At 31.0% G+C, this 16,521-nt stretch overlaps 1 protein-coding gene across 1 annotated transcript; it reads right to left on the bottom strand.

The window, feature by feature from the left end:
• Nucleotides 1-13,006: 13,006 nt before the first annotated feature.
• LOC148600962 (alpha-N-acetylgalactosamine-specific lectin-like) lies at nt 13,007-16,416 on the bottom strand. The gene is made up of 4 exons (XM_088555260.1): nt 16,296-16,416; nt 15,347-15,625; nt 14,927-15,100; nt 13,007-13,176 (listed from the first exon to the last, which is right to left on the bottom strand). Exons 1-4 carry the CDS (start codon nt 16,330-16,332, stop codon nt 13,064-13,066), a joined length of 603 nt encoding a protein of 200 aa, XP_088411386.1. The 5' UTR covers nt 16,333-16,416; the 3' UTR covers nt 13,007-13,063.
• Between the last annotated feature and the right edge of the window lie 105 nt (nt 16,417-16,521).

Raw genomic sequence — 16,521 nt, 5'->3', positions numbered from 1 at the left:
AAGTAGACCAAAATAGAAGAAGTTAAATAAACCGTTTTTAACTTGGGTCATTTAGTATTCATTTCATGTTGTCCTTTGTTTGTCACTGGTGTCAATGAAACTGAATATATACATAAACTTGGTGAAGATATAATAATTATTTAACTATTTTTAGAACGAAATGCTGTTGTTTAAGTCACATTCGGTTATATTAGTACAATTTACTTATTTCATGTCAATACTGCATTTGTTTAAGTGAATATCTGCTCCACATAATATTTGTGTTCTTCTTATAATCAGATTATTGTAATCTTGCATTAACAGTTCCTGATTCTGCAATGTAAAGTTCATTCACAATTATTACGTGTTTTCACTTGATCATATACTTATATTGTGTTCCATACATGTTGTAAACTTGAAACATTTTAGACATATATCATCTTACACATTAAACCAAAAATACTTGATACTGGGCATGAAGGATTGTAACTGTTTTATTTCAAATCCTTCAGTCCGATTGGAGTTTATAGTCTTATATGTGTGATAGTACAACGAAAAATTAGGGAACAAAACTATGTCGTAATGTATTTTTGTATTCTCAATTCGTATTCTGCCTTAACAACATGATGATTCATCTTTGAACCCTTTTAAAATAGCCAGGCATTGTAAGATCACATGTACATGACATGATGGATGAAAAATAATGCTGACTAAACATTTTCGACTCAATTTGGAGTTCAAATTAATTAAAGTTTACATGTAAGGGTATTCAAGGGAACCAAAATTCATACGGAAATTATAAGGAATGATGATTAGACCAGGAATATAGACACCACACACACACACACACACACTTATGAGCAACCTGTAATTCACTAAAAATGGAGCATAGAGAAGGTACACCTAGAAATAGTCGAGGAGGTAAATAAATACGAAGCCGTATATATATTTTTATTTGTAAGGAACCATGTTAAATTTGTCACCGCCCTAAATCACGATCAAATCATATTTATGGTCTTTCCTCTGATTTTTATATCGATCAAAGTATAATAATAGAACTTGTGATTAATGAGGTAGATCTAGGGTAAGGGACATAACTCTTACAAATCATTGGAATGTTTGTGTAATGCATTTTACATCAGTATCAGGTAAGCATCAAAGTGACTTGGATTTATTTCATTCTATTTCAAATGAAAGCTTGACAGGCTCTGACGAAATTGAATGTGATACAAACATATCACTGATTTCAAGAGATATATCCCTTACCCCAGGTCTACCTCCTAAAATGATTATAATTTTGGTCACTTGTATTTTTTATCACAGGGAATTCTCAAATAAGCAATCATGTTATTTTTGTAAGTATTATGCTATGTCATAAATATTTCCAACTGAACAGTTAAAGTCAAATGATAGACTTTGATTCTTATGCATTAACACCTCATGCCACTGATAAGATTTTTTTAAATAGTTACGTATGATGTTAATGAAGGTTAAATGTCATATAATTCCATAGGCATTTTATTTAGTTGTTTGAGTACTTTACGATCATGTTCTATACTTAAATTAGATTTCCTTTATTTTTTAAATACATCATTTCTCAGCAAGTTTTATATTTACACCAGAGTGCAAATGTATATATTATTTGTTATGTTTTTAATTGCCTTATGTTACATATACATGTATATATGATATACAAACTATCTCAGCAAACCTTTTAATCTACAAATATGTTAGCAGTTTTTTCCCTTTTATCGGGCATGAGTTTCATAAAAAATCTTGAATTGAGATTTAAAAAAAATCTCAATATCAATGATTGATCGAAGTTTGAGGTTAGAAAAAAAATTGGGAAATTTTCAATTTGAGATTTTTTTTTTAAACCAGGTACAGTTATATCATTGTTTATTCAATACAATTCTAGCACAGTTACATCAGCAGCATTATAGAGAAAGGAAAAGTAAATTAAAATCACATTTTGTCATTCGCGCAGGTCATTTCTTAGCATTATCAACTCCAACAACACCCTTGTAAATGAAATATATAAAAATATTCCACAAAATAATAAATGGCTAACAACAGTTCACAATTGGATAAAAGAACTTAGTTTTAATTACATTTTAACAGATACTTAAACATAATATATAACATGTAAAGCAAAGAATCATTGATCAAAGTATTCAAATCATTGATCAAAGTATTCAAAATCAACTCATTGATCAAAGTATTCAAAATCAACTCATTGATCAAAGTATTCAAAATCAACTCATTCAGAGATAATAAGAAACTTCTGTTTTGTTTTTAAATCTATAAGGTTAACAAAAAACCATCTTACGTTGATACATGTAAATACAAATCAGACAGATTTATAATTTGCAAATACCGAATTAATACCCACTCTCTTTCAATAGAGAGAAGACGATACAAAAACATTCCAGCTAATGAACGCATTTACAAATCATGTCAATTAAATAAAATTGAAGATGAAACCCATTTCTTCATACACTGTCCCGCCTACATTAACTATAGAAATGATTTGATAACTAAAATTAAAAAAAATATATACTACTTCAACTCACTAACAGGAAACAACATACGTTTGATTTTTAACAAGTTTTCATTCAAAGTATAACGTTATAATTTTCTGGTTGTTCACTGTCGTCCACAACATTATACATGTAAATGATAGCAATGTTTTGTTTATACAAATGTATGTGCATTATGTTATTATGTTATTATTGTGTCATGACCATTTAACAAAAATGTGTTTGAACAATAAATAATTTGAATTTGAATTTGAATTTGTTAGCAAAATATTATATTTTATCTATAGTTGAAATATTCTGACGAAACAATGTTTCACATTATAAAATATATGATTTATCCATTGAACAGTTATAATATGCAGCGCAGCAGAGTTGAAAATGAAAATTATGATCCAACGTATGTTCATAAAATGATATATTTATTTTAAACAAAGTGTTCGCCCAAACAAATGGATTTCTATAATACAATACAGCCTACCATGCGCATTCATAACACACATCTTATTAAAATCTAATTATTACACCCAAAGTATCAGTTTTATTTTATTATTTTGACGATCCGATTTTAACTGCCTTATTTAACTTTAACTGTGGCAATATCCAAATATAATGTACCTTAATGCTTAATTGATATGATTACTAACTTTGTATTTTGGACAGCTTGCGCTTATCCGGACAAGTTTTTGCACGTTTACAGTATCTGATTTGGTAAAAAACGCATTGATATTAAGATTCAGGTTAATTCATACAATAAGTACTTGATGCTTTAGTCGGGAAATTGAGTTTTATTGTTATCAAATTATGAAATATACATGTTAAGTTGTATTAAAGGCCATGGTTTTCCACCGTCTGATTTTCATAGATTTTAGAACTTGATATGCGAATTTACCACATTGAAAACTTCTATCTCTCCGTTTAAAGATATTTTGTATATACACGTAGTAAACATTTCACAAAACACAAGCTATGTTACAATGTAAGATGATGATAATTTTGTAATTAATGTAATACAACAAGTAAGGGCAGATTGCAGTTTATTATTTTATTAAATTTGTAAAGTATAATTAATTGTTTGTAGTTTAATTCCTTATTAAATATATTCAATATAATTTGAACAGGGCATACCGCATGCTATGTGTAGCAGCAAATTTAAAGTCCTTAGTATCATTCGGCCAGGGATCTAACCTTAGCACGCTACAGCGAGACCACAAAACGATTAAATGTATAAACCAAAGCAAAACAAAAACAAAACAAAGACAAAAACAAACAAACAAATAAAAAGGACAAACAAACAAACCAAAAAAAAATCAAATCAAATCAAATCAAACGAATGAAACAAAAACATCTGCATGAATATAACACGTAAACAGGGAAACACTTTTTAATTGACAACTTCCATAAACATGGTTAATTTTTAAGTTACGCCTTGTTTTCAATGTTGGCCTTGATTACGAATCCGGATTGTTTCGCCCTAATCTAATGCAAAATGCCTTGAATCATCATCGTTTTCATCATTCACATCAATAATAATAATAATAATAATAATAATTAGAATATTAAAAATGTCATGACGGAAATAAACCAATAAAAAATTTTTAACCGACGGCTGTCATATCTAAACATTTGAACAACAATAGGGAATAATTACTTGTAGATAGGAAAAAAGTCACGTTTGTGTACAAATTCTCTCTGTGCACGTTATGAGCAGTTTTGTAAAACTTCAATTTTACGTCACAAACAATATCACGAAATAATCAAATTACGAAGCCCGTTCTACAGAACTTAATGTTTTTGTGGCTTTAAAATTGAATATGAAATTGATAGTTAACATCTTTTATTAACCACAACATGGCATAACTGTCAATGTTTTTTTTTATTTAAAATTTAGAAATAGATATTCATGTGGTCAAAATTATTTAGTTTTTTGTCACATGTGAAAATGAATGTTAAAGCCGAAAGCTTCAATAATTATTAACATTTTACCTCTTAGTGTACGAGTTATTTTAGTGTAGGAGCTTAAGATCGACTCCATCAATAAAAAGTCATTTTTCACAATTAGTCATCAGATATAACAGAATAAAATAATTAAAAAGATATCACTAGGAAGGCCTGTTTGATTGACCAACTTTTTACTATTTACCGAGTTGCTCATTTGCTTTTATTACTTTGTATGTATGATTTTGGTTACTTTATGGTCTTTCTTGTGTATGTCTGTTTTCCATGTCTGGTCTTTGTCCCTGTATTGCATTCTTTTGATTACCGCTATAACCTTGGTTCCCTTGATTACTCTTAATAAGTAAGTTGTATATTTCTTAAACGTGGCAGATGATTACTCTGCTCTAGTTATTATGTTCTATGTACCGGTCCACCTGGTCCATGCTCGCAGTCTGCTCTGGTTATTATCTTCTATATACCGGACCACCTGGTCCATGCTCCCAAGTGAAATCCGAGTTCCTAATTTTCTTTTGTTGCTTTGTACGTATTATTTTGGTTATGTTATGTTCTTTGTTGTGTGTGTCTGTTTCCCATGTCCGGTCTTTGTCCCTGAATTACATTTTGTTTAAATTTCCGCAAGAATCTTGCGTCCCTTGATTTCTCTTTCTAATGTATTTGGTTTGGTACGCATTCGCTGCTTTTTAAAAATTGAGTCGTTGATGTCTTGTCCGGTGAATTAAAATAAATACGAATAACAGTTGGTAAAACTGTGTTAATGCAACGGAGAAAACACACCATATTGGTGAATAACTTGAATAAATTTTGAAGTGATTTGTTAATACAATTATTATTATTCTTGTAATATAACTATATCTATTTATATTGTACTCTTTATACCACATCCTTTCATTTGATATGTCACACATTGCTAATTGATGTACGCAAGTCTAATTTAAACCTTAAAATACATAAAACAACCGTTTAAAAGAAACCCCGACCTTTTATGTACCATGAAAACGCTTTTATAATAAGTTATAATTACTTTTAAATTTGTAGACCAAACAAAATTATTTGATGATATATATCTGGTTTACTACAAACAAATGTTTCGTTTGATGGTGGCTGGTACAAAAGTATGATGTTTGACCAATTTCCGTTTCCAATTAGGACAAACTCAGCCATAAAGGTTCGCGAGGATATACCCTTAACCAGAAGACAGATGTGTTTGACAACGAACTATTTATCATATATTACTTACCGACATTTGCCATAGCACCAACATTCGAAACATTTGTATTAGATATGAGGCTACAAAGATGTGGCTCCCTTGACTTACTCTGGTAGAATTTATCGATGCTGGATTTGGTTTTCTGTTTCGATATTTTATTTTTGAGTTTTTACTTTTGAATCTTGAACTTCCGATCTGTTTGGTTCGTATGCTGTTGTTGGGAAATAACTCATTAAAAACCGAAAACAGAATATATTTATTGGATAGGTATTTTCAAGTTTAGCAACAGAAATGTCCGAATCGATGAGAATTCATTGCGAATGTTAAAAAAAGCAAATGCCTTCTAGACTGAACGTGTAGAACATGTATATTTAAAGGTAAAAAACTTTCAGATGTATCTTGAATAATATTAATCAGATTAGTTTACATAATATAAAAAACCACTGCTGACTAGAAATATGTTGAAGGTATGCACACGAGTGAACCTCAAAATATTGAAATTGATAACATCTTTGAGTGTCAGTCCCTGTAAGAATCAGGCAGTGGGTGAAACATGGTATGAAAAACCCATCGTTTTGATAGTGTAATTTGACTATTTGCACTATCAGAATCAAGAAAAAACAAATAAGATTTTCCATATCATGCTGGACCATTGAGTTACAATTTCATTAAAATGTAATGAAAATGAACATTTCAAAGGCAGATAAGTCTGTCAAAAACCCTCACTTTTCTAACATTCTATTGAAAATTTTACGACCAAATCCAGTCATGCAGAGATCAAACAATGGTCTTTGCAAATTTGAAAAGCATCCCAATTATATTTTCAATTCGGCGGGGTTTTCACGAGCAGGTTTCTGCTTCTTCCCATTTTGCCTGATTCATACAAATACTTACCCTTAGATATTGAGTTTGCTTTATTATGGAGTCTATAAAATTATAAAAGTAGCTGTACACAGGCAGATATTTTAACGTAAAATCCATGTTAATCGAGCTTCACGTGAAATTCATGTGAAATTCATGTAACACAAATTTCATGTAAACATTTAATGTGAATTTCACGTGAAGACTCGATTCACCCGAATTTGACGTGAACTCTGTCACTAAGTTTATTTGCTCAATTCAATTGACAATCATGTGAAATAATTGTGTCTGTGTAGCTTGAATGACCATCAGAACAACGACGCATAATGGACAAAAAAAGCCATTACGGGCCTTAGCATAAAAACACGAAGAGTTTCGTTCGTAGTAATTATTTTGCAGGACACAAATAATGTATAATTGTGAGTCTTGAGGACTAAAAATTCTTTCACATTTATAATTCAATATTCATTGCTTATCATTAATTCATTTTCATTACAGGCAGATAATGTTGTTTGCTCGAGAAGAACTATTTATTTATTTAACGGCTTCATCACGTTTCTCCTTATGTTTACTTCACTGTTGCGATTATTACTGAAGATGAGATCGTTAAACTTCATTATTTCGTTTACCAACAACAAAAAAAGAAAATAAAAATTGTATATATCAAAACGAAAAATTGTAATAAAACTTACCTACCAAAACAAAGCACAAGTCCCCAAAATATTAAATTCATTTTTTAACATTACAACTTAAATTTAGACATAATTAATTACCGCCCGACCATTATCATATAAATTCTAGTCAACATGGGACAGGTGACGTATTTAGAACCTAAAAATGAAATAAATCAAAGAAGGACGCAACCATGATTGTCAATGCAAAATACGTCAGTTCAGTCCGAGAAAAAAATAATACTATGCCACCTGTGTATAATATATTGAGTTTTGGGCCAAAAAATTAAATAAAACTACAATTATGAGTATTATTTATAGAGCTAGCGTGTCAAGATTAACATATTGACATATTATGCTCTAATGAGCTAATAACCTAAAGTGTGTTAATTAATTTTACTTAAAAGTATTTTTGCAAAAACACAACCACCTATATGGACTTTACCATATTAAAAATACCCTGTCAATCTTTGACTTTGAAATAAGTAACACTTTATTGACCTTCCACGTGCATAAATAAATAAATTTTAATTTTATTGAGTCATGTATGTTAAAAAACTATATAACCAATTTATTTTTGCGAATGATTTATTTTGAAATTCGCTTTTTTCGTGAGCTCGAAAAGGTTGCGAGTAAATTGCCGTGAACATGATCCTTTATAGTGGAGTACATGTTAAGCAGTGTAATACTCATGAAAATACATAGAAGCGATACTGAATGGATATCATGAATCGCAAAAAAAAAGTATTAATTTGGATTACAGTACAAAAGTATTCCATTGATCGTAGCAATTTCCTCTCGTTTTGCCTATTCAGGATTATTATATTAAATCTCATTTTGTTAGGTTGGCATTTTCATGAAAAATAATTTGATTATAGAACATTTCTAATTTTTAAACACATTATAAGAAATAACCTATTGAAAATTCAGATAACTATTTTATTATTTAATGTCCAAATAATAGTTACTGATTCGAAAATCAAAACGTTATTTTGTTTGGGATTATTTGAATCGCGGAGTGTTGACCAATCAAGTCGTTATAGTAACAGGAAAATAACTTGGTTTCCCAAGGAGAACCAGTCAATCAAATCTTGTGACATCAAATTAAAATATTTAAGTAGCATTCCAGCTAAGAATCATGCAAAATGTGATTCATGGGTTAAAAGCCTACATATTTTTATTTTTGATATTTTGTTTGAATTGTCATAGTAAACAGAAATAAACATTCAATTTTTCAGATAACCTGTGTTCTTAGGAAGTTCTTACATAGAATGCACTGTAGATTTCAAAATTAAGGGAGATAACTCTGTAAATGTCACTCAAATGCAATAGAATCTATAACATTTTCAATGTTGATTATTTCCTATGAGCAGGCAGATTGGAATGAACAGTTACATATTTCATGATATAGACCCATAAAACAACCGAATTACAAAAAGAAAATATGTAGTCTTTTTTTGGGTGTATCACATTTTTCAGATTTTGCATGATTCTTACAAAAACATCTACTTAAAAGGTATTTTTTTTTACACAAGAACCTTTTACCATTAACAACAAACTATGATACAGTTGTGTCTAATTTACATCATTAGTTATGCTGCTACAAGATTGAAGTCATTACTACAAAAGTTTTATGGTCGTCATGAAAACCGATTTGTTCAATGTGTCATAGTTTTCCTTTCCTTTCTCGTCTACCCTGGACTTGACTTTTTTATGAGCAACCCCGTGTGTGTTTCTAGAAAAGTAGAGGACGCTTACCCTACCGGTGCACCTGGTCAATGCTCCAATTTTTTAGTAGAGTCAGAGTTGTTCATTTATTTTTCTGACTTTGTATGTATTAATTTGGTTATTTTATGTTCTTTGTCATGTCTGTTTTCCATGTTTGGTCTTTGTCCCTGGATTACATTATTGGGATTTCCGCTAAAATCTGGGTGCCCTTGAATTTTCTCTCTTATTGAAGAGTATATTGCAGTAATTACACTTTTTCAGGATGAATATCTGAGATTTACATGATTAAGTTAATTGACGTTAAAATATCTTAATGTGAACACATGATAAAAAAACTACAATGTCAAACTAATACATTTTTGTATCAATTATGTTGTCGCCTGTGAAAGATACATAGTATCATTGATTATTATACTGATTTGTATTTGTATTTGTGAGATAAGTTGGTTCATGCAGTCTTGTTGTTTGAGAATCATATGTCAACGTTTGCAATTATTTATTTCCGCCTTGTCATTTCAAGGTTATTATTAATGGAAGTGTATGGTGCCTAGCCTTGTCAAGTTCGTTGTAATTTTTAAAAAGACAATTTTGAACCCAGAATAATAATTTTTTTTGTCTTTTATTGATCATCAAGGAAATGTTTTGAACTCCCCGCTTGAAATGTACATATGCAACCATATAAATGATCAAAGATATTCAACGTGTGTGTGGACAGCAGTAACGCATAATAGCAGCTCTCTAATAACAATATACAGACCGACTGCGACTTTTAAAGGCCTACATTCCGGCGGTTATATCCAAGTATCACAGTGGTAAATATATTGATTTCGACAGTAGAATTGAAACCACTTAGTGGTATCATTTTGGAACAAACCGTCCATCAATTTAACATGCCTTCATACTCATAGAATACCTGCCATCAACTGAATCATTAGAGCAAATCAAAATTGAATCTTTTAAAGAGTATTAAGGTCAACATTCCTGAAATAATTCCAAACATCGACGCTTTCCGTTTCAGAGAAGTAGATCTTTAAAATTAAAACATCAAAAGAGCAAAAAGAAATGTCAAAAAGGACAAGTACTCCAACATGGGTCAGATATTTTCAGATATTTCACGAAAACAAACAAACAAACAAACAAAAACTCCAAAAGGGCAGTTACTCCTACAGAGTTCTACTGAATTTCAGGAAAATATCCTTATGGATAGATTTCATCTTGCTGAACACTTTTATTGTGTCAGTTTTTGTCTTAAACTTATACTTTTAGAGATATTTGAAGAAAAAAGTTGTTATTCCACCCCTTCAGTCTATTTTTAGTAACATCAATCATGTTTGTCGACGGATAATAAAATCCCTACATCAGTTCTTGGCAAGATAACCTATGGAATATTTAGTCTAAGTTTGTTTCTGATTGGTACTTAAGTCATGAGTAGTTGATTTTTAGAAATGATATCAAGACAAAAAAAAAGCAGAAACGTCAACAAATGTTTACTTCAGTGGTCAGAACTCCATATTACAAGTTTGTCATTCGATTTTCTAGAATTCTTACCGATGAAAGATCACATGGTCTTTAGTATGGAAAATTAACCGCTTTAATTGAACGTTTTTATTTTCAAGTTAATACTGTAATTGTACTGTTTTTCGAGGTATATTTTTTGCTATATTAGCGCAATACAAGAAATTTTTAATACTATTCAATGCTTATCATTTTTTGAAACCGCGAAAATTGATACCCGCGAATAGGTTCACATAACAGAATCCATGAAAATCAATACGTTGACAATAACAGAAAACTACGAAAATGGTATGAATTGCACAAAATGGAGAATTATTCTTAAACAGGTCCAAAGATTTACTTGAACAATGTAGGTAAGATAAATACCATCAGACTTAAGAGGATAAGAAGACTTATAAGAAGGTTATAAAAATTGATGTAACGACAATGGACGATGGATGACGATGACGACGATGACAACGGGCGCCATGTAATAGCAAAAGCTAACGTGGCCCTTCAGTCAGAGGAGCTAAATATTTTAATCATCTTAATACTGAATTGCCTTCCAATATAATTAAAATCATACTCTATTATTAATTGCACGTAACATAGTTCAGGTAAGATTACTAATTAAGTAGCACTCCAGCTAAGAATCATGCAAAATGTGATACATGGTTGGAAAGCCTACATATTTTTATTTTTGATATCTTGTTTAAAATGCTTGAGTAAACACAAATTAACATTTGGTTTTTCATATAACCCGTGCTCAGAGATAAAAATTGTATAGAATGCACTAGAGAATTCAAAAGTAAGGGACATAACTCTGTAAATGACACTCCAATACAAAAGAATCTATTGGATTTTCAATGTTGATTATCACCTAAGAGCAGACAGATTTGAATACATAATTACAAATTTCATAGTATAGACCCATAAAACTTAATTACAAAAATAAAAATGTGTAGCCTTTTTTGGGGTGTATCACATTTTTCAGATTTTGCATGATTCTTACAAAGACAGTTACTTAATCAGTTTAATTATATGATTTTACGACTAAGACGCACAAATGATTCAGGAAATAAATACATTAAAACATCCAAGGTGCTTGTTCTTTTCCCATATAAATATAATTAGAATTTGATATGCTACACATTTAGACAGTGACAGTAATGGTATATCGTATCGAATGGGGATACTCACCATATTTTTTTAATCTTGTATGCTAGATTGAAAATGCGTATGTTAGTTGCTTTTATTTTTCCAACCATATCAAATAGCTTATAACTAATGTAAGCTGGATGATAGGTTTGATTTTTTTAAAACATATGAAGGAACCTCTTAAAATACATAATTGGGGAAACTGTTCGCAGAAATGATGATAGAAAAGAGTGAATATTTATACAATCGCCCAGACTAGCGGAAATTCGGGTTCAACTTTAATAAAGAACACTCTTTTTAAAAAAAGGGGGAAAAGTCACAATAAATGTGTTAGATTTTCATTCTATGTTACAGTCGATTATTAACTCGACGGAGGTATTTAAAGATCGAAATACTATCAATATAAACATAAACTGCAGTAACTACGATTTGCCTACTATTAAAAGGATCGTAATAAGTAAATCATAAGTACGTACAAAGTCCGGAAAAAAACATGCTTTCCAATGCATTATAGTGTAGTATTGATGAAGGAGAAAGTTATAAAACATGTTTCTATCACATGAAAAGTTTATAAAAGAACATAAACTTGTATAAGATGTTCGTGTATTTTTGAGTGAACGTCTTTACAAAAGACTTCTATTTGGCATACGTTAGTTAAATTACGATTAATGACATGTTCTTATATATAAAATGTAGTAGAACTTAGTACTTTCTTAGTAAACAAATCCTTTTAAAACACACTAGAACACAAGAACCGTTTAGTGTTTATTTTTCTGTAGCTTTTTATTGTATTTTTTGAGATTCTTTTTTAAAGTACTGTGTTTCTGATATTGCCTTGTTCAACAATTTCCACTAGTTTGCATTTTCAGAATTCCTATCTTATCTTTTTACTATGACGATATCAAGTATATCGTCAATTCTCTTTTTACGTTTTGTCATCATTTTACCAATAATAGAAACGAAGCGTAAGCGACGTCCGTTAGATATGACTCTCTGAATCATAAATGGCTGAAAATCATTCTGTTGTGAGGTTAGGGGTAGGAGGAGTAATCAAGAGAACCAAGGTTATAGCGGTAATTAAAATAATGTAATCAAGAGGCAAGGACCAGACATGGAAAACAGACATACACAACAAAGAACACAAAGTAACTAAAATCATACATACAATGTAACAAAAGCAAATGAGCAACTCGGACTTCACTAAAAACTAGAATTGATTGTTTAAACTTTTCACGCGTGTTTTATAGGAAGCCTCACATACACATATTCATATTGGTCCAGACATCAGTGATTTAACAAAATAGTAGTGCGCTATCAGCATAAAAAATGTTATGTGAGTAACTATAGCCCGTACCTCAAAGGCAAAGACTTTAATCATATTGTCTTTCTATTAACTTGTAAAGGGAAATAACTCAAGTTTTTTCTGTTTTATTGAAATATGAACACAACCGTAATTTCAACTACAAGGACTAGCCTATGATTGCAATATTTTCAACTGTCGTCGGAGGAACTTCTCTTTCTGGCATCTCTGTTGTGGTTGTTGGTGCTTCTGTAGTTGTAGTCGTAGCTAACTTTTCTTGTTCTATATATTTATAAGGTAAAAAGATGATTATTTTATATACCGTAATATTTCAATACTTCTGCACAATTTAACATTAAAAGTTTAAAATACAAGTGTTTATTGAATCTTTATCTATAAACAACACTTGTTGCACATACAATATGTTTTTCGTACATATAGCAGATTTTTTTTGCGTTTTGAAATCAAAGTTTGCCTTCGATACTACTTTATATTTTGATATAACAGTGCGAAATTCTGGATTTATTTTTTACTTTGAAGATATGATATTCATATACTCCATATTTGATATTCAACATATCCCCCCCCCAAAAAAAAAAAAAAAAACTTAAACAAAAACAATGAAAAATGACCGAGTAAGGGTAGGTATTATTAAACTTTCTTTTGTTTCATCATCATCATAATCGTTTCACAGCTTCTCCGGTGGTGTAATATCTATATTGTTATTATTAAGCAATTATATCATGCAAGAAAATACGTACAACAATGCATTTATAAATCATGAACTTATTAAATAGATCTAAAAACTAAACTACACAAACATAAATACCATTGTAAATCTTACATACTGTAAATTTAGAAAATATTGCAGTTTATTTATTACTGCAAAACATGCGATTGGCATTTTATCGCTATAATTTAAATTAAAGAACTTTCATCAGAACTGAATCTAATTTATAACTTTTTTTAAATCGCGCAATTCTAAATTGCAAATAAAACCTACATAATAAAATTCAAGAAAATCGAATGACAAACATGTAATATGGAGTTCTGACCACTGAAGTAAGCATTTGTTGACGTTTCTGGTTTTTTTTTATCTTTATATCATTTCTAAAATTTTTGATTTATAGTAGATTTTAGAATGCGTAAACGTTACAATCGTTACAAAATAGAAATGACTACATGCATGTAAAATGTATGAGTAATCAAGGGAACCAAGATTCTAGCGGAAATCAAAAGAATGTAATCCAGGGATAAAGATCAGACACGGAAAACAGACAAACACAACAAAGAAAACAAAACAACTAAAATAATACACACAAAGTAGCAGAAGTAAATGAGAAACTCGGACTCCACTTAAAGTGGAGAGCATGGACAGGTGCACCGGTAGGGTATGCGTCCTCTGATTTTCTAAAAACATTCACCGAGATGCTCATAAAAAGTCAAGTCTGGGGAAGACGAAAGAGGAAAGAAAAAACTATGTCACGCTGAACAAATCAGTTTTCATGGTGTAGATGGATAAACCGTAACGATCAACGAGTTCATGATGACGACCATAGTGATGACTTTAATCTTATAGCAACATAACCCTGTTCCAGAAGCCTAATTGTAAGAAGTCTAGCGCGATGCAAAACGTCTGCGTAGTTACGACAAGCTCTGGCATAACTTGTGAGTTGTGATATGAAAACTCCATACGCAGGTGCTGAAGGGATACTTTCACAGATGAAAAGAAAGTTGACAATTCTGAATGAGAAATCATCACTTTTGTCGTAAAGTTTGGTCAATAGTTTTCCTTTACCATCGATCTCTAAGTGTAGATCAAGATATGAGGGTGATTTTTCAGTGTCTGTAGCATCCTTGTTTCAACTAAGAAAATTATTTAAAAATCGTCATGAACGATAAACACATGTATTCTACAGGTGTAAAGTCTGATTCATTTGCAAGTCATATGTATCGTTTCAAATGATTCACACGAGTTCCAGCTTCGTAGAGATTGAGTATCATGCTTTAATCATCAAAACTGAGAACTTACTGTATTCACAGATCCACGGATAATTATGTGGAATTATGCTAAATATCGATGTTGAACATGGATAGTCGTGCCAGTGACCAGACTCTGAGTATTTCATCACTACACAGTCTTCATTAGCTCCCAGTAGTAATGATGGCTGCCCCGGTGCCCAGTTTTGAAAAGATAAATAATCTCCTGCAAGATATAAAACAAAGTAAGTTTGCATCTGCAATCAGCGCATATTGTCGTTTTATAATTCGTATTTTGTTTGTAATCAATATCCCATATAATTCATTATCCTTACTTCACCTAGTCTGCATATTTGACCGTCTGATTGATGAATAGTTTGAATATTGTGATAGCTTCTCATATACAAGTTTTTGAGAACTTTCATACATTTGTTTATGCTTTGGAATATGACTTTTTTATTATTAAAATCACCTGTTGTCCAAACAAATGTTCCTTCTTGAGCTTTGTCGTTAAGTCCAATCCATGCCGATCCTCCATGAAAGTTTAGTGACCTCATTGTATTCATTAGAAACAGGTTTTCTTCATTACTTCTGATGGCAACTAGGTTACCTCCCTTAGAAACACAATCGTGGTTGGCATGCTCCCAGTTGTCTCTATGCGTTGTGATGAATTCATAACAGCGGCCATTATAAGCTACGAGGTTATTTCCCCTTATAAGGTTACTTGGACAATTTTTAACGTCATCGGCGGCTTCAAAAGAAAAGACCTTTTTCCATGAAAACTGATTTGTTTAACGTGTTATAGTTTTCCTTTTCTCTTTCGTCTACCCCGGACTTTTCATGAGCAATTCGGCAGTTGTTTCTGGAAAAGCAGAGGACGTTAACCCTACCGGTGCACCTGGTCCATGCTCCCAGTTTTTAGTGGAGTCCGAGTCGCTCGTTTGCTTTTGTGGTTTTGGGGTGTATGATTTTAGTTACTTTATGTTCTTTGTTGTGTATGTCTGTTTTCCATGTCTGGGCTTTGTCCCTGGATTACATTCTTTTGATTACCGCTATAACCTTGGTTCCCTTGATTACTCTTTTATAATAGGTTTACAAATGTTTTAGCTGTTTTCGTAAGCAAGGCAATTTGTGAAAACTTGGTCTAATTTTTTAAATAACATTTGTCTTATACTTCTGCCATTTAAATATTGTTTTGCAAATATTATTTTTATCAACTTTCAAATACCCAGGGAGGAATTGTCCTGAAAATGCACAAGGAAAAGATAATAATAATCATAATAAAAAATGAAATAATACCAAACCAATGAAATTAGAAAATAAAAAAAGAGAATTATCAGTAACCATATTCAGTTTAGGATAATTTTTAATTTGAAAATAATAAATATCAAATGTAACAAAGTTAAAAATTGCATACTCACATACGGCCAGAAAATAAATAAATAACAATGGTAGCATTGTCGTTCGACTGTAGATAAGAAGTTGACAAAGACCGAATCAATGACTGATAAGGCCTATCCATTGGGTCATTTGAGGTGAAATTCATACATGCAATCTTGCTAGTAGAATTTCGTGCACTTTAGGGCGGGATTCAATTATGGAAGTTTTATAGATAGAACTTTATTGCAATTGCTTACAAGTCGTGTT

The sequence above is a fragment of the Perna viridis genome, chromosome 12 (assembly GCF_037379345.1).
Source record: "Perna viridis isolate PV_CMFRI_1.1 ecotype Kerala chromosome 12, ASM3737934v1, whole genome shotgun sequence".
Classification (NCBI taxonomy): domain Eukaryota; kingdom Metazoa; phylum Mollusca; class Bivalvia; order Mytilida; family Mytilidae; genus Perna; species Perna viridis.
Note: the sequence above shows the minus strand (reverse complement) of the source record. Positions and strands in the feature narration are given on the sequence as shown.

Bases quoted from the DNA above. Each gene is read 5' to 3' on its own strand.
- LOC148600962 (XM_088555260.1), bottom strand. From the start codon at position 16,332: ATGCTACCATTGTTATTTATTTATTTTCTGGCCGTAT. The intron at 15,626-16,295 runs GTGAGTATGCAA...TTTCTTTTGAAG, and splicing joins TATTTATTTTCTGGCCGTAT to CCGCCGATGACGTTAAAAAT. The intron at 13,177-14,926 runs GTAAGTTCTCAG...ATAAATATATAG, and splicing joins TCCGTGGATCTGTGAATACA to AACAAGAAAAGTTAGCTACG.